Below are 20,644 nucleotides of genomic sequence, written 5' to 3' on the forward strand. Positions count from 1 at the left end.
AGTGTGAAATTGTTTACAGACACAGGATGAAGGTGATTAGAATAAGGTCACCATGAGACATGAGCCTGACTAGGCTAGCTAAGATATGTATGTAAACCTCAAACCTCCTACAGACTAGTCTAGCTAAGATATGTATGTTAACCTCAAACATCCTACAGATCAGGTTTGCTAAGACATGTATGTAAACCTTAAACGTCCTGCAGACTAGGGCTAGCTAAGATATGTATGTAAACCTCAAACATCCTACAGACTAGTCTAGCTAAGATATGTATGTAAACCTTAAACATCCTGCAGACTAGGGCTAGCTAAGATATGTATGTAAACCTTAAACGTCCTGCAGACTAGGGCTAGCTAAGATATGTATGTAAACCTTAAACGTCCTGCAGACTAGGCCTAGCTAAGATATGTATGTAAACCTCAAACATCCTACAGACTAGTCTAGCTAAGATATGTATGTAAACCTTCACCGTCCTGCAGACTAGGGCTAGCTAAGATATGTATGTAAACCTTAAACATCCTGCAGACTAGGGCTAGCTAAGATATGTATGTAAACCTTAAACATCCTACAGATCAGGTTAGCTAAGACATGTATGTAAACCTTAAATGTCCTGCAGACTAGGGCTAGCTAAGATATGTATGTAAACCTTAAACGTCGTGCAGACTAGGGCTAGCTAAGATATGTATGTAAACCTTAAACATCCTGCAGACTAGGGCTAGCTAAGATATGTATGTAAACCTTAAACATCCTGCAGACTAGGGCTAGCTAAGATATGTATGTAAACCTCAAACATCCTACAGACTAGTCTAGCTAAGATATGTATGTAAATCAGGTTAGCTAAGATATGTATGTAAACCTTAAACGTCCTACAGATCAGGTTAGCTAAGATATGTATGTAAACCTTAAACATCCTGCAGACTAGGGCTAGCTAAGATATGTATGTAAACCTTAAACATCCTGCTAAGATATGTATGTAAACCTTAAACATCCTGCAGACTAGGGCTAGCTAAGATATGTATGTAAACCTTAAACATCCTGCAGACTGGGGCTAGCTAAGATATGTATGTAAACCTTAAACATCCTACAGATCAGGTTAGCTAAGACATGTATGTAAACCTTAAACGTCCTGCAGACTAGGGCTAGCTAAGATATGTATGTAAACCTTAAACGTCCTACAGATCAGGTTAGCTAAGATATGTATGTAAACCTTAAACGTCCTACAGATCAGGTTAGCTAAGATATGTATGTAAACCTTAAATGTCCTGCAGACTAGGTATGTAAACCTAAAGCTAAGATATGTATGTAAACCTTAAAGCTAAGACATGTATGTAAACCTTAAACATCCTGCAGACTAGGGCTAGCTAAGATATGTATGTAAACCTCAAACATCCTACAGATCAGGTTAGCTAAGACATGTATGTAAACCTTAAATGTCCTCCAGATCAGGTTAGCTAAGATATTTATGTAAACCTTAAACATCCTACAGATCAGGTTAGCTAAGATATGTATGTAAACCTTAAACGTCCTACAGATCAGGTTAGCTAAGATATGTATGTAAACCTTAAACATCCTGCAGACTAGGGCTAGCTAAGATATGTATGTAAACCTCAAACATCCTACAGATCAGGTTAGCTATGACATGTATGTAAACATTAAATGTCCTGCAGACTAGGCCTAGCTAACATATGTATGTAAACCTTAAATGTCCTGCAGACTAGGGCTAGCTAAGATATGTATGTAAACCTTAAACGTCCTACAGACTAGGGCTAGCTAAGACATGTATGTAAACCTTAAACGTTCTGCAGACTAGGGCTAGCTAAGACATGTATGTAAACCTCAAACCTCCTACAGACTAGCCTAGCTAAGACATGTATGTAAACCTTAAACATCCTGCAGACTAGGGCTAGCTAAGATATGTATGTAAACCTCAAACATCCTACAGATCAGGTTAGCTAAGACATGTATGTAAACCTTAAACGTCCTGCAGACTAGGGCTAGCTAAGATATGTATGTAAACCTTAAACGTCCTACAGACTAGGGCTAGCTAAGACATGTATGTAAACCTTAAACGTTCTCCTACAGTAAACCTCAAACCTCCTACAGGTTAGCTAAGATATGTATGTAAACCTTAAACATCCTGCAGACTAGGGCTAGCTAAGATATGTATGTAAACCTCAAACATCCTACAGATCAGGTTAGCTAAGACATGTATGTAAACCTTAAACGTCCTACAGATCAGGTTAGCTAAGATATGTATGTAAACCTTAAATGACCTGCAGAGTAGGGCTAGCTAAGATATGTATGTAAATCTTAAACGTCCTGCAGATCAGGTTAGCTAAGATATGTATGTAAACCTTAAATGTCCTGCAGACTAGGGCTAGCTAAGATATGCATGTAAACCTTAAATATCCTACAGATCAGGCTAGCTAAGATATGTATGTAAACCTTAAACGACCTGCAGAGTAGGGCTAGCGAAGATATGTATGCAAACATGATGTTGCCTTCCTTGTATTCTGTATTATTTTTCAACTTATGTTAATTAAAGTCATGTATCAGTAGAATAAGGTTAAAGGTATGGAGATATACCTTTCCATCTTTAAAAGATGTCATCAAGAAAGTGGTTAATCAGGCCCTTTGCAAATTTTGATTATTTTGAGAATATGTATTGGTGAGAGTGTTAGGAATATAAAACATGTGCTTGATATAAATTATTGGGTGTGAGCTAGATTCCATCGAAAGAGGTCCTACTAAATGAAAGGCAGGATATGTCATCAAATGCAAGAGGTAATAATCCCCTCAATACCTACCCCATTTATGAATGTATCTCGTCGCACTCCTGCATAGCGTGGGCTTCTGTACAAACAAAGAAAATCTGGTCATACTCATGGATACAATATACTTTAATATTTAGAAATAATAAGCAATGTTCAAACAAGTAGATTTCATCAAAATTTCACCATAGATTCTGAGTTATTATACTAAAGTTTAAAATGGATCCAGTTGAGATCTCTGCACTAAATCAATATAGTGAAAAAATAAAGGGCAATAACTCCTCTAACAAGAGGTCCATGAGCCTTATTGGTCTTCTGACTACAAAGACATATTTCAGAAGTAATATCAATAGCATTCACCTTTCAGAAAGAGTAGTGTTTTAAACCAAAATATTGCCTATCTTCCCCTTTCGGGGCTTGGTCCTTAAGTCCTTAGGGGTCAAATCAAATTTCTTAATTTCAAATATGATTCCTCACTCTAAATAAATGATGTTCCAGACCAAACTTGGTTGAAATCCATTCCAGCATTAAAAAGGAGTAGCGTTTTGGAGCAAAACTTTTCTTTTCCCTTTTGGAGCCCCTCCCCAAAGTCCCCAGTGGTCGAATCAAATTTCTAAATAAAATAATAATGTCTACCCTAACAGATTAATCAGGCTAAAACTTGAAATCCATTAAGGCAGAAAGGAACAGTAAGGTTCTTAATCTTATTTCAGCACCTCCCCTTTTGGGGCCACATCCCTCGACCCCTAAGGGTCAAATCAAAATTCTGAATTTAAGAATTGCAAACCCTCACCCAATGATGCATCAGACTAAATTTGATTGAAATCCATATCTTTTGAAGAAAAAGTTAACTCATGGTGAACAGCAGATGGCACATGACGACAGACAATGCACAATAGCTATAGATCATATTCAGATAAAAAACATTTCTGATGGATGATCAGATATCATAGAGTAACTGGTTCTGTCAGATTGTCGGGTATCATACAATAACAGGTGCCATCAGATGATCTGGTATCATACAATAACAGGTGTCATTAGATGATCTGGTATCATACAATAACAGGTGTCATCAGATGATCTGGTATCATACAATAACAGGTGTCATCAGATGGTCAGGTTCCATACAATAACAGGTGTCATCAGATGATCTGGTATCATACAATAAAAGGTGTCATCAGATGGTCTGGTATCATACAATAACAGGTGTCATCAGATGATCTGGTATCATACATTAACAGGTGTCATCAGATGGTCAGGTATCATACAATAACAGGTGCCATCAGGTGGTCGGGTATCATACAATAACAGGTGTCATCAGATGGTCAGGTTTCATACAATAACAGGTGTCATCAGATGGTCAGGTATCATACAATAACAGATGCCATCAGATGATCTGGTATCATACAATAACAGTGGTCATCAGATGGTCAGGTATCATACAATAAAAGGTGCCATCAGATGGTTGGCTTTCATACAATAACAGGTGTCATCAGATGATCTGGTACCATACAATAACAGGTGTGATCAGATGGTCAGGTATCATACAATAACAGGTGTCATCAGATGGTCAGGTATCATACAATAACAGGTGCCATCAGATGATCTGGTATCATCAAATAACTGGTGTCATCAGATGATCAGGAATCATACAATAACAGGTATCATCAGATGGTCAGGTATCATACAATAACAGGTGTCATCAGATGGTCAGGTTTCATACAATAACAGGTGTTATCAGATGATCTGGTATCATACAATAACAGGTGTCATCAGATGGTCGTGTTCCATACAATAACAGGTGTCATCAGATTATCTGGTATCATACAATAAAAGGTGCCATCAGATGGTCGGCTTTCATACAATAACAGATGTCATCAGAAGGTCAGGTATCATAAAATAACAGGTGTCATCAGATGGTCAGGTATCATACAATAACAGGTGCCATCAGATGATCTGGTATCATAAAATAACTGGTGTCATCAGATGGTCAGGTATCATACAATAACAGGTGTCATCAGATGGTGAGGTTTCATACAATAACAGGTGTCATCAGATGGTCAGGTATACAATAAGTGGTCATCAGATGGTCAGATATCATACAATAACAGGTGTCATCAGATGGTCAGATATCATAAAATAACAGGTGTCATCAGATGGTCAGGTATCATACAATAACAGGTGTCATCAGATGGTGAGGTTTCATACAATAACAGGTGTCATCAAATGGTCAGGTATCATACAATAAGTGGTCATCAGATGGTCAGGTATCATACAATAACAGGTGTCATCAGATGGTGAGGTTTCATACAATAACAGGTGTCATCAGATGGTCAGGTATCATACAATAAGTGGTCATCAGATGGTCAGGTATCATACAATAACAGGTGTCATCAGATGGTCAGATATCATACAATAACAGGTGTCATCAGATGGTCAGATATCATAAAATAACAGGTGTCATCAGATGGTCAGCTATCATACAATAACAGGTGCCATCAGATGGTCGGCTTTCATACAATAACAGTGGTCATCAGATGGTCAGGTATCATACAATAACAGGTGTCATCAGATGATCTGGTATCATACAATAACAGGTGTCATCAGATGGTCAGGTATCATACAATAACAGGAGCCATCAGGTGGTCTGGTATCCTACAATAACAGGTGTCATCAGATGATCTGGTATCATACAATAACAGGTGTCATCAGATGGTCAGGTATCATACAATAACAGGTGCCATCAGGTGGTCGGGTATCATACAATAACAGGTGTCATCAGATGATCTGGTATCATACAATAACAGGTGTCATCAGATGGTGAGGTTTCATACAATAACAGGTGTCATCAGATGGTCAGGTATACAATAAGTGGTCATCAGATGGTCAGATATCATACAATATCAGGTGTCATCAGATGGTCAGATATCATAAAATAACAGGTGTCATCAGATGGTCAGGTATCATACAATAACAGGTGTCATCAGATGGTGAGGTTTCATACAATTACAGGTGTCATCAGATGGTCAGGTATCATACAATAAGTGGTCATCAGATGGTCAGGTATCATACAATAACAGGTGTCATCAGATGGTGAGGTTTCATACAATAACAGGTGTCATCAGATGGTCAGGTATCATACAATAAGTGGTCATCAGATGGTCAGGTATCATACAATAACAGGTGTCATCAGATGGTCAGATATCATACAATAACAGGTGTCATCAGATGGTCAGATATCATAAAATAACAGGTGTCATCAGATGGTCAGGTATCATACAATAACAGGTGCCATCAGATGGTCGGCTTTCATACAATAACAGTGGTCATCAGATGGTCAGGTATCATACAATAACAGGTGCCATCAGGTGGTCTGGTATCCTACAATAACAGGTGTCATCAGATGATCTGGTATCATACAATAACAGGTGTCATCAGATGGTCAGGTATCATACAATAAAAAGTGCCATCAGGTGGTCGGGTATCATACAATAACAGGTGTCATCAGATGGTGAGGTTTTATACAATAACAGGTGTCATCAGATGGTCAGGTATCATACAATAAGTGGTCATCAGATGGTCAGGTATCATACAATAACAGGTGTCATCAGATGGTGAGGTTTCATACAATAACAGGTGTCATCAGATGGTCAGGTATCATACAATAAGTGGTCATCAGATGGTCAGGTATCATACAATAACAGGTGTCATCAGATGGTCAGATATCATAAAATAACAGGTGTCATCAGATGGTCAGGTATCATACAATAACAGGTGTCATCAGATGGTGAGGTTTCATACAATAACAGGTGTCATCAGATGGTCAGGTATCATACAATAAGTGGTCATCAGATGGTCAGGTATCATACAATAACAGGTGTCATCAGATGGTGAGGTTTCATACAATAACAGGTGTCATCAGATGGTCAGGTATCATACAATAAGTGGTCATCAGATGGTCAGGTATCATACAATAACAGGTGTCATCAGATGGTCAGATATCATACAATAACAGGTGTCATCAGATGGTCAGATATCATAAAATAACAGGTGTCATCAGATGGTCAGCTATCATACAATAACAGGTGCCATCAGATGGTCGGCTTTCATACAATAACAGTGGTCATCAGATGGTCAGGTATCATACAATAACAGGTGTCATCAGATGATCTGGTATCATACAATAACAGGTGTCATCAGATGGTCAGGTATCATACAATAACAGGAGCCATCAGGTGGTCTGGTATCCTACAATAACAGGTGTCATCAGATGATCTGGTATCATACAATAACAGGTGTCATCAGATGGTCAGGTATCATACAATAACAGTGGTCATCAGATGGTCAGGTATCATACAATAACAGGTGCCATCAGGTGGTCTGGTATCCTACAATAACAGGTGTCATAAGATGATCTGGTATCATACAATAACAGGTGTCATCAGATGGTCAGGTATCATGCAATAACAGGTGCCATCAGGTGGTCGGGTATCATACAATAACAGGTGTCATCAGATGATCTGGTATCATACAATAACAGGTGTCATCAGATGGTCAGGTATCATACAATAAAAAGTGCCATCAGGTGGTCGGGTATCATACAATAACAGGTGTCATCAGATGGTGAGGTTTCATACAATAACAGGTGTCATCAGATGGTGAGGTATCATACAATAACAGGTGTCATCAGATGGTCAGGTATCATACAATCACAGGTGCCATCAGATGATCTGGTATCATACAATAACAGTGGTCATCAGATGGTCAGGTATCATACAATATCAGGTGTCATCAGATGGTCAGGTATCATGCAATAACAGGAGTCATCAGATGATCTGGTATCATACAATAAAAGGTGCCATCAGATGGTTAGCTTTCATACAATAACAGGTGTGATCAGATGATCTGGTACCATACAATAACAGGTGTGATCAGATGGTCAGGTATCATACAATAACAGGTGTCATCATATGGTCAGGTATCATACAATAACAGGTGTCATCAGATGATCTGGTAACATACAATAACAGGTGCCATCAGATGGTCAGGTATCATACAATAACAGTGGTCATCAGATGGTCAGGTATCATACAATAACAGGTGTCATCAGATGATCTGGTATCATACAATAACAGTGTTCATCAGATGGTCTGGTTTCATACAATAACAGGTGTCATCAGATGATCTGGTATCATACAATAACAGGTGTCATCAGATGGTCAGGTTTCATACAATAACAGGTGTCATCATATGGTCAGGTTTCATACAATAACAGGTGTCATCAGATGGTCAGGTATCAAACATTAACAGGTGTCATCAGATTTTTTTCATTGCTATTAACTTTTTATAGTTTTTACTTACATCTAATCATGGATTATAATCTAGAGTTTCAAGGAAAAGAAAACATCCTTTTACAATAAGGATAGCCATTCATTAGCTTTATTGATATTGCTTTTAATGAAAGCATGCAAAGAATAACTTACCTGCTGTCCATTCTGCGGTCCTTGTACATACCTGTAACAGCATTATATATATTGTTTAAACTATTACCTGTAATTCTATGACTTGCCAATCACATTTTGTTATATGGAAATTTCAAAGGGTCATCGGACTATAAAGATCTATTAACGAAAGAGGCAAAATAGGCCTTAAATAAATTGCTCAACTACACTACAGCTAACATAGAAGACATTGTTGGTTCATAAAGACATTTTCTGCAAACTTGAAATCCTATTCTTTATACATGCAGTACACAAATGTCAATACTTCAGACATACTGCTTGTTGAAAAAAGTATGCTACAAGCCCAATATCGAGATCCTTGGCCTTTTGGTTATTGAGGAGAAATCATTAAAATTTTCATACTGACCCCTGTGACTTTGAGCACAGCAGACGGCTCAGAATGACAGACAAAAGGAGATGGCAACAGGTTATCCTGACCCTTCAGGTCAGATGACCTAACAAAAAAGACCCTATGACCTTGAACATGGGTCAAAGTGTGGAGCTTCAGCCAACAAACGAACCTTCCCGCCAAAAATATCATGAATCTAGGCCTTTTGGTAACTGATAAGGAGTTTCGAAGAAAAAGTTGCATTTGAACAGACTACATATATTGCACCAGGGCATAAACTCACTGGACCTTTACAGCCAGGCAAGCTAATAATGACGCAATGATACACAAAATAGAGTTGATTATGAAAACAGTTTCGAAAGGTTCATTAATGAAGTTGGATGTGAGAAACAATTTCTAAACATTTGACAGACTTTTAATAGAAAAGCTGAAGACATATGTGATGTTGTAGTTAACATACCATTGTCTCTGTCCATGTCACTCCTGAAGCGCTTTCTCCGAGGGCTATCTAACATGTCATCACGAAAACGTCGTCTTCTGAAATTTAGTGGTGTTTTGAAGGAAAAGTTACAATCATATACTGTAAAACATTCATGAATAACATGTATAACCAATGATGTACTGTAATATTAGAATAAAGAGTGTGTTCTGAATGTCAAGTTTATACAGTGTTTCAGATTAATAATAGAGACAAGACTGATACTAAACATGCAAGTTGTAGTTTATATTTCCTAACTTGTAAAGACAATTCTTTCCTGTTCTGTCCATTTGAAAATTTGATATGTCTTCACATTTCAAGGACATATGTACACATATTTTTAAGTTTACTTAGTAAGACAATCTAAGGATGACCTTACATATTTTCAAACAGTAATTTTTAACTGTCTACACCAGAGGTTGGGAACACCAAACCATCAGGCAAGTTTACGGAGTTTTCTACTTTTAAAGAGGTTCTGTCGATCTCTGAATTTATCATTAAATTTCCTATATCAAATAGAACAGACAAAACTGACAAAAATGATTAAACTGGTTAAACTTAATATGCTATAAGAATTTGAATTTTAAAAAAAAAAACAAGAGGCCCAATAGACCTGCAAAGCTCCCCTGGTATTCAATGCTTTTCACAAGTATATTTACATTTCTCATTCATTCCCAGAAACTACAGGCCACATAGCATGACTATTGAGAAAAAGTTGTTTAAAAGTTTAAACAAATTTGACCTCTATGACCTGATAAATGGGTCAAAGTCATTTCATTTTTACAATTTTGTCTGGCTTTATCAAAGGAATTTAACAGCCAGACATCAGCAATTTACATCATTTGGATAATGAGAAGTTGTTAAAAGTTTTTAACAAATTTAATATTTGAGAACTTGAATATAGATCAATGTCATTTATTTTTGCAAACTTTGTCAAAATTAATTCAAGAACCTAAATTTAATGATTCTAAGCATTTTGATTGAATGTCTGCCACACTTTGACCTTGAATGTAGGTTAAGGTAATTTCTTTTCACAAACTATGTTGGGCTTCATGCCACAGACCTTCCAGCAAAAAAATCTGTATTCTAGGTCTTTAGGTTATCAATGATAAATTGTGTAACAGGAAAGTTCATGCCAGAGAGACCGACAATGCTGCACATTTGGACAAGGTGAGTTAATATACTCCTGGCTGGTATGTGATCCTCTATCACAACTAATCATCAATAGACTTTCACTAATCAAAATCAACTTGACCTCAAACGTTTTGTTAAGTAGGCTATTCTGATAGTTATTCATCAATTAAAATGTGATACTGCAATTTATCAAGAAAGCACAACAGATGTTAATCAGAACAGTTTTGATTTCTAATATTTAAGAGGGAATATGTAATGACAAAATGAAAAGTAAGTACAGAGGAGAATTCAGATCAGACAAGGCTTATACTTTATACTTCTACAATGTAACCATTCTACCTTACAGGACAGCACTGTGACTCCACATTTCAACATATTTCAATCTTCAAAATTCTACTGAAATTATACAATGTTATCATTCAATCATCATGAAGAAATTATTTAAGATAATATAATTTCACTCTTTGACTGCCATAGGGACAATAACACCATAATATACACAGTCCGTTATACTGTGTAATAACATCATCCTATTCTCAGCTGTTATAGAATGTAATAACACCATCCTATACTCAGCTGTTACACTGTCTAATAACACCATCCTATACTCAGCTGTTATACAGTGCAATATCACCATCCTATACTCAGCTGTTATAGAATGTAATAACACCATCCTATACTCAGCTGTTATACTGTGTAATAACACCATCATATACTCAGCTGTTATACAGTGTAATAACATCATCCTATACTAAGCTGTTATACAGTGTAACAACACCATCATATACTCAGCTCACATACTGTGTAATAACACCATCCTTTACTCAGCTGTTATACAGTGTAATAACACTATCCTATACTCAGCTGTTATACAGTGTAATAACACCATCCTTTACTCAGCTGTTATACTGTATAATAACACCATCATATACTCAGCTTACATACTGTGTAATAACACCATCATATACTCAGCTCACATACTGTGTAATAACACCATCCTTTACTCAGCTGTTACACAGTGTAATAACATGATCCTATACTCAGCTGTTATACAGTGCAATAACACGATCCTATACTCAGCTGTTATACAATGTAATAACACCATCCTATACTCAGCTGTTATACTGTGTAATAACACCAGTGTAATAACATCATCCTATACTAAGCTGTTATACAGTGTAACAACACCATCATATACTCAGCTGTTATACTGTGTAATAACACCATCCTTTACTCAGCTGTTATACAGTGTAATAACACCATCCTTTACTCAGCTGTTATACAGTGTAATAACACCATCCTATACTCACCTGTTATACAGTGTAATAACACCATCCTATACTCAGCTGTTATACAATGTAATAACACGATCCTATACTCAGCTGTTATACTGTGTAACAACATCATATACTCAGTCTGTTATACTGTGTAATAACACCATCATATACTCAGTCTGTTATACTGTGTAATAACACCATCCTATACTCAACTGTTATACAGTGTAATAACACCATCCTATACTCAGTTGTTATACAGTGTAATAACACCATCCTATACTCACCTGTTATACAGTGTAATAACACCATCCTATACTCAGCTGTTATACAATGTAATAACACGATCCTATACTCAGCTGTTATACTGTGTAACAACATCATATACTCAGTCTGTTATACTGTGTAATAACACCATCATATACTCAGTCTGTTATACTGTGTAATAACACCATCATATACTCAGTCTGTTATACAGTGTAACCACATCATATACTCCATCTGTTATACAGTCTAACAACAATCCAGGAACCTATTAGCAAAATATCACAACTCTAGGCCTCCTGGTAAAGCAGTTTCAACAAATCTGACCCAAGACCTTGCAAATTTGTCTGGGTTGTCTCTTTTTGCAAACTTTGTTGAGCTTCATATCAGGAACTTATAATTCTAAGACATTTGTTTAATATTCATAAGGACTTTATATAAAATATGTGACCTTGAATATGGGTCAAGGAAAATCTTCTTTTTTTTTTGCAACATCAGCTGGGCAATCTTGCATGAGCCTACCAGCTTATATATCACACTTCTTAGCCTTTTGGTTTAACAAACGTTTTTGTAATGTTTCAACATATTGAAGCCAATGTTCTTGCAGTAAATGGAAGCCAATGTTTTCTATGATGTAGATCGAAGGTCAAAATATAGGTCACAGTGACCTATAAATTTGGTGCATGATGCATTGTTCCACTTAAGTAAACCAATGCCCTTTGTATGAAGTTCTAGTGATGAGTAGTGAAGGAAATGGAGGTAAGACAATCTACATATGCTTTTTGATAGAAGTTAAAAGGTCAAAATATAGGTCACAGTGGCTTCAGTTGGCATATTGCACAATGCTTCATCTAGGTCGACCGTTGCTCAAAGTATGAAGTTCCAGAACTGTAGGTACAGCCTGGACATTATTAAGCATGGAAGGAAAAGAACAACGAAGAAAATACTGACATGTCAGCAGAATCCAAATTCCATGAAACTAGGGCAAAATCATTATGAACAAAGGAAATGTTTACACAGAGACTCTTGAGTACAAGGAGAATAAGACCAGGAGTCTGAGAAGGTTTAGTATGTTCTGTTTCATCCCTAACACTTGCTATGTAAATCTAAGTCAGTCCAAGTAATGTCATGTTCCCAAATGAGAACAAGTTAAACCAGAGTAGCAGTAAAACTGATGAATGTTTCCCCATTAATGATTTTATTGGCAAATAATTCTAACAGTGATTAAGAGTTTGCAGGCCTTGGATTTTGTATACTGCACATTTTCTTAATATGACCATTGTATACACCAAGTTCCATGATCCTTTTTTTAATGCAACCAAAGCTATGTTCATGACACAACGTTTTAGAAAAGGGCAAAAACTCTGTACTGAGGCTAATGGGCTCAGACTTTGCCACACAACACCATGCTTTTGCATCACATTACAATATCCTAGTTGAAAGGCAGTCAAATGATGATCTGACACAAAATTTCAAGAAAAAAGCAATATCTCTATATATAATAGGGTTGTGGGCTGCAACAGTGTTACAGTGCATATTGTCTTTGTATGATCAACGTATACACCAAGTTTCATAATCCTAACTTAAATGCAAGAGATGTAATACTCTGGATAAGTTTTTTTTAAAAAGGGCAATAACTTTGAAACTGAGGGGTCAAGGACCCTGAGTTTGGTATGCTTTTTATGATCAATGTATCCAAAAACATCCTTTGTCCTAGTTTAAAAATGCAAGCAATTTAAAATTATGTTTTAAGGCACAACATTTTCACAAAGGGCAATAACTTTGTAATTAAAGGGTTGTGGGTCCTGAATTTCATATACTGCACTTCGTCTTCAAATCATAAATGCATTGGCCAAATTTTGTTATCCTAGTTTAAATGTAAGCAAAATTATATTCTAGATATAAAAGGACAGATGCAAAGATGGACGGACAAGGCAGTGACTATATGCTCTCCGGAAAATTTCGGGGAACATAATAATAGCAGAACTATCAGAAACTCTCACAATCACCAAACATGTCCAACATAGAATTGCACAAGGAAATAGAACACTTCTCAATGAGATCATTATGATGCCTGTAAAACTTCCTCAATCTTAATCAACCTACATCTCTCACAATTGTGCGCTGTGAGTTTGTAAGTTGTGGGCTCTTACACAAAAACTGTGAAATTGGCAACATGCCCTTGCATATCAAATCGTCTGGTACATGTAAACACTATATTTTGGGGATGCATGGTTGCGATCCTGAAATGGAAACTTCACAATAGGGAAATTAAAATCATCATGCTTATAAAACAGCTTGAAGGAAAGCTGTCCCTGTTGACAGGAAAAGGTTGAGGTAAGTGGTTGACGTACACTCTATCATAACTTGATTATGGTGGGTATGTATGATGGATAAGGTCAATAGACAAATAGTCCCCCCTGCTTCTTGCTACATACAAAAATAGTTCTGTATACACTATTTTAAAAATACCTACAACACACCTATAGTCCCCCTTCTTCTTCCTATATACAAAAATAGCTCTGTATACACTATTTCAAAAATACCTACAACACACCAAGAGTCCCCCTGCTTCTTCCTACATACAAAAAATAGCTATGTATACACTATTTTAACATACCTATGACACACACCTATCGTCCCCGTTTCTGGCTACCTACAAAAATAGCTCTGTATTCACTATTTTAAACATACCTACAACAAATAACCCTGTAAACATTGTTTACATAAACTTATACACCAACCTACAAAAACCTCTTGTATACTGTTTTTTACAGATACCACAAATCACCCTGTATATAGTTATTTACTGTTATTGTGTTCAAGTGATGTTTTGAGAGATTTTCAAAACAAAAATAGAAACAAAAAACAGAGGAAAAACAAATTTAAATATAACCCTGTATAGAGTATGTTAAACTTATGTGAACATTTACTAGATGATAGCATACAGCATACCTGAATATAATTTGGATGACAGATTTATATAAATAGGAATGGGACAGATTTGTATAAATAGAATGTCACAATAATGGAGATAGATTTATATGAATTCAATATCAGAATAATGGAGATAGATTTATATCAATAGAATATCAGAATAATGGGACAGATTTATATAAATAGAATGTCAGAATAATGGAGATATATCTATATCAATAGAATATCAGAATAATGGAGATAGATTTATATAAATAGAATGTCAGAATAATGGAGATATATTTATATCAATAGAATATCAGAATAATGGAGATAGATTTATATCAATAGAATATCAGAATAATGGAGATAGATTTATATAAATATAATATCAGAATAATCGGACAGATTTGTATAAATAGAAAGTCAGAATAATGGAGATATATTTATATCAATAGAATATCAGAATAATGGAGATAGATTTATATCAATAGAATATCAGAATAATGGGACAGATTTATCACAATAGAACATCAGATTAATGAGACAGATTTGTATAAATAGAATGTCAGAATAATGAATAATGGAGATATATTTATGTCAATAGAATATCAGAATAATCGGACAGATTTGTATAAATAGAATGTCACAATAATCGAAATAGATTTATATCAATTAAATATCAGAATAATGGAGATAGATTTATATAAATAGAATATCAGAATAATGGAGATAGATTTATATAAATAGAATATCAGAATAATGGAGATAGATTTATATAAATAGAATATCAGAATAATCGGACAGATTTGTATAAATAGAATGTCAGAATAATGAATAATGGAGATATATTTATATCAATAGAATATCAGAATAATGGGACAGATTTGTATAAATAGAATGTCACAATAATGGAAATAGATTTATATCAATTAAATATCAGAATAATGGAGATAGATTTATATCAATAGAATATCAGAATAATGGGACATATTTATATAAATAGAATGTCAGAATAATCGAAATAGATTTATATCAATTAAATATCAGAATAATGGAGATAGATTTATATAAATAGAATATCAGAATAATGGAGATAGATTTATATAAATAGAATATCAGAATAATGGAGATAGATTTATATAAATAGAATATCAGAATAATCGGACAGATTTGTATAAATAGAATGTCAGAATAATGAATAATGGAGATATATTTATATCAATAGAATATCAGAATAATGGGACAGATTTGTATAAATAGAATGTCACAATAATGGAAATAGATTTATATCAATTAAATATCAGAATAATGGAGATAGATTTATATCAATAGAATATCAGAATAATGGGACATATTTATATAAATAGAATGTCAGAATAATGGGACAGATTTATATAAATAGAATATCAGAATAATGGAGATAGATTTATATAAACAGAATATCAGAATAATGGAGATAGATTTATATAAATATAATATCAGAATAATGGGACAGATTTGTATAAATAGAAAGTCAGAATAATCGGACAGATTTGTATAAATAGAATGTCACAATAATGAATAATGGAGATATATTTATATCAATAGAATATCAGAATAATGGGACAGATTTGTATAAATAGAATGTCACAATAATGGAAATAGATTTATATCAATTAAATATCAGAATAATGGAGATAGATTTATATCAATAGAATATCAGAATAATGGGACATATTTATATAAATAGAATGTCAGAATAATCGAAATAGATTTATATCAATTAAATATCAGAATAATGGAGATAGATTTATATAAATAGAATATCAGAATAATGGAGATAGATTTATATAAATAGAATATCAGAATAATGGAGATAGATTTATATAAATAGAATATCAGAATAATCGGACAGATTTGTATAAATAGAATGTCAGAATAATAAATAATGGAGATATATTTATATCAATAGAATATCAGAATAATGGGACAGATTTGTATAAATAGAATGTCACAATAATGGAAATAGATTTATATCAATTAAATATCAGAATAATGGAGATAGATTTATATCAATAGAATATCAGAATAATGGGACATATTTATATAAATAGAATGTCAGAATAATGGGACAGATTTATATAAATAGAATATCAGAATAATGGAGATAGATTTATATAAACAGAATATCAGAATAATGGAGATAGATTTATATAAATATAATATCAGAATAATGGGACAGATTTGTATAAATAGAAAGTCAGAATAATCGGACAGATTTATATAAATAGAATGTCAGAATAATGGAGATATATTTATATCAATAGAATATCAGAATAATGGGACAGATTTATATCAATCGAACATCAGATTAATGAGACAGATTTGTATAAGTAGAATGTCAGAATAATGGGACAGATTTGTATAAATAGAATATCAGAATAATGAATAATGGAGATATATTTATATCAATAGAATATCAGAATAATGGGACAGATTTGTATAAATAGAATGTCACAATAATGGAAACATATTATTTAAGTAAATAATTTGTTTCTGAATCTGATTCAAACGTTCTTATATTGCAATCTATATATGACTGAAATGAACTTTATACTAAACAGAATGTCACTTGTTAGGCAACATGACCAATAAATCTGTCACCAAAAACCTATAGCCCACACACTATGATCTGAGAACACTTCAAAGCTCATATTTACAGTCGTATATATTTTTTGTCGTCTGAAGCAAACACTGTCTGTATATTTTGATTTGTATAATACAAATTCATCTGCACACTTTGATTTAAAGTAAAATACACAAACATTTGAACACTTACATCAGTACATTTTGATTTAAAAAAAAAATGTACACATATCAGTAAGCTTTGATTCAATGTACACATATATCTGTACACTTTGATTTAATGTACACATATATATCTACACATTGATTCATTTACACATACATCTGTACACTTTGATTCAATGTACACATATATCTCTACACATTGATTCAAAGTAATGTACACATACATTTGTACACTTTGACTCAAAGTAATTAACATGCATCTGTAAACTTTGATTCAAAGTGATGTACACATATATCTGTATACTTTGATTCACAGTAATGTACACATATATCTGTACACTTTGATTCAAAGCAATCTACACATACCCCTGTACACTTTGATTCAAAGTAATGTACACATATATCTGTATACTTTGATTACAGTAATGTACACATATATCTGTACACTTTGATTCAGAGTACATATACATCTGTACACTTTGATTCAAAGTAATGAAAACATACATCTGTATACTTTGATTCACAGTAATGTACACATACATCTGTACACTTTGATTCAAAGTAATGTACACATACATCTGTACACTTTGATTCAAAGTAATGTAAACATACGTCTGTACACTTTGATTCAGAGTAATGTACACATACGTCTGTATACTTTGATTCCAAGTAATGTACATGTACGTCTGTACACTTTGATTCAGAGTAATGTACACATACGTCTGTATACTTTGATTCAAAGTAATGAAAACATACATCTGTTTACTTTGATTCAAAGTAATGTACACATACATCTGTACACTCTGATTCAGAGTAATGTAAACTTATATCTGTATACTTTGATTCAATGTAATGAAAACATACATCTGTACACTTTGATTCAATGTACACATACATCTGTACACTTTGATTCAATGTACACATATATCTGTATACTTTGATTCAATGTACACATATATCTGTACACTTTGATTCAATGTACACATATATCTGTATACTTTGATTCAAAGTAATGTACACATATATCTGTACACATTGATTCAAAGTACACATACATCTGTACACTTTGATTCGATGTACACATACATCTGTACACTTTGATTCAGAGTAATGTACACATGCATTTGTACTTTGATTCAATGTACACATACATCTGTACACTTTGATTCAAAGTAATGTACACATATATCTGTACACTTTGATTCAGAGTAATGTACACATACATCTGTACACTTTGATTCAAAGTAATGTACACATACGTCTGTATACTTTGATTCAAAGTAATGTACACATACATCTGTACACTTAGATTCAGAGTAAGTACACATACATCTGTACACTTTGATTCAGAGTAATGTACACATACATCTGTACATTTTGATTCAGAGTAATGTACACATACATCTGTACACTTTGATTCAGAGTAATGTACACGTACATCTGTACACTTTGATTCAAAGTAATGTACACATACGTCTGTATACTTTGATTCAGAGTAATGTACACATACATCTGTACACTTTGATTCAAAGTAATTAACATGCATCTGTACACTTTGATTCAAAGTGATGTACACATATATCTGTATACTTTGATTCAGAGTAATGTACACGTACATCTGTACACTTTGATTCAGAGTAATGTACACATACATCTGTATACTTTGATTCAGAGTAATGTACACATACATCTGTATACTTTGATTCAGAGTAATGTACACATACATCTGTATACTTTGATTCAAAGTTATTAACATATACATAGACACTGTTATGAAAGTAAATGACATTTGTTAGTATGAAGTAACTGAAGACTATGGTACATTTAATGCAATCCTACAGGTTCAGATCTGAATTCAAATTATGATTGTGGAATCACAGAGCTGCCTATTTATGTAGAACTAACATCTCACTGTGTTAACATTCCTATTTATGTAGAACTGACACTTCACTATATTAACATTCCTATCTTTTCTAGTAGCTGCTTTGCTGTTGCTGGACAAAGTATTTGTACAAACTGCTTTAAGAAATTTCACTCATCAAATTTATACAAAATCCTCTGCTTCAAGTAATTTTCCCCATGAATTCATACAAACAACCTCAAAATTTTACCTAACAAAGTATTCTTACAAACTGCTTTAAAACTAATTAGACATTTTTACGGAAGCTTTTTTTTTCTGTCTCAAAGAACATTAACTGAAATAAATATAAATGATTTTTGTTTAATTTTTTTTTAAAAATAGGAACAGCTTTTTATTCGAGAAATCAAGTGTGTTATGAATATTGATTGGCATGTTTATGTATCATTACCATATTTTTTGAAAATGTGTTTGTGGTTTTGTTGATGCATGACATACCGTCAAGTGTTCTCCTACAGCAGCGTTACATGTCCGCAACTTCAGATAAGTCACACAAATATTGTTCTTTTTACATTAGGTAAGGTGGCCACAGGGAATACAAAATGTCCAGATAAACGGGGGTCCACACATACATTTACATCATTATAACCACACAAATATCAGGAGAGAATGAAAGTCCCACTATAGTAGGCCTGAGAGTAGGTGTGGAAATGTTCATTCACTCGAACACACACTGTTGACACAGCAAGTTAGCATCCTCCTCACCATCAGTCACGAAACAGTCCACAAGCACTGAATACATGCTACTCTGACCAGTGGTATGTGGTGAGGGGATGACTAACTTGTAAGACATGGATGTAGAATCAGGATCCTTCGTTTAATATTATGGCTAAAAACAGACCAGGATGCTTTAAAGCATCAAGTCATGTAAGAATAAACATTACAAAATTGTCCATGGAAGATGATGAAATTAGTCCATTTTTCACGAAAAACACTTGACAAAGGCAACAATAATGTAGGTGTTGAGAATAGGTTGGCTTTTGTTCCACTGCATACTGATTGGTACTGGCCAGAACAGACAGTAAGATGGGCAAATCTGCTCCGCTTTATTTTTAAGTCCATTACCTGGTCTGGTTTAAGCTTCCTAAGTATCAGTCCATCTTAACTTATGTATCCCATTTCCATTTTCTTTCTTTGTGTTTTTGGTTTTTGTTTTTTTTTGTTTTTTTTTTTTTGAAGAGAAAATGAAAATGAAAGTCCTTTGAATCAGCATAAAGTGTTTGGAATCTTCACAGTAGATGGTAAATG

At 34.0% G+C, this 20,644-nt stretch overlaps 1 protein-coding gene across 1 annotated transcript in view; it reads right to left on the reverse strand.

Annotated features, from left to right (window-relative positions):
* LOC132545109 (YTH domain-containing protein 1-like) overlaps positions 1 to 20,644 on the reverse strand; it is a 46,848-nt gene that overhangs the window by 9,965 nt on the left and 16,239 nt on the right. The window contains exons 12-14 of the mRNA XM_060208776.1: positions 9,080 to 9,156; positions 8,253 to 8,283; positions 2,806 to 2,851 (exon numbers count right to left, since the gene is read on the reverse strand). Coding sequence (XP_060064759.1) covers positions 2,806 to 2,851; positions 8,253 to 8,283; positions 9,080 to 9,156 — 154 coding nt within the window. The remainder of the gene's footprint in view (positions 1 to 2,805; positions 2,852 to 8,252; positions 8,284 to 9,079; positions 9,157 to 20,644) is intronic.

This window comes from Ylistrum balloti, unplaced genomic scaffold (assembly GCF_031769215.1).
Source record: "Ylistrum balloti isolate Yb309-2 unplaced genomic scaffold, AGI_CSIRO_Ybal_v1 Utg369828, whole genome shotgun sequence".
Lineage (NCBI taxonomy): Eukaryota > Metazoa > Mollusca > Bivalvia > Pectinida > Pectinidae > Ylistrum > Ylistrum balloti.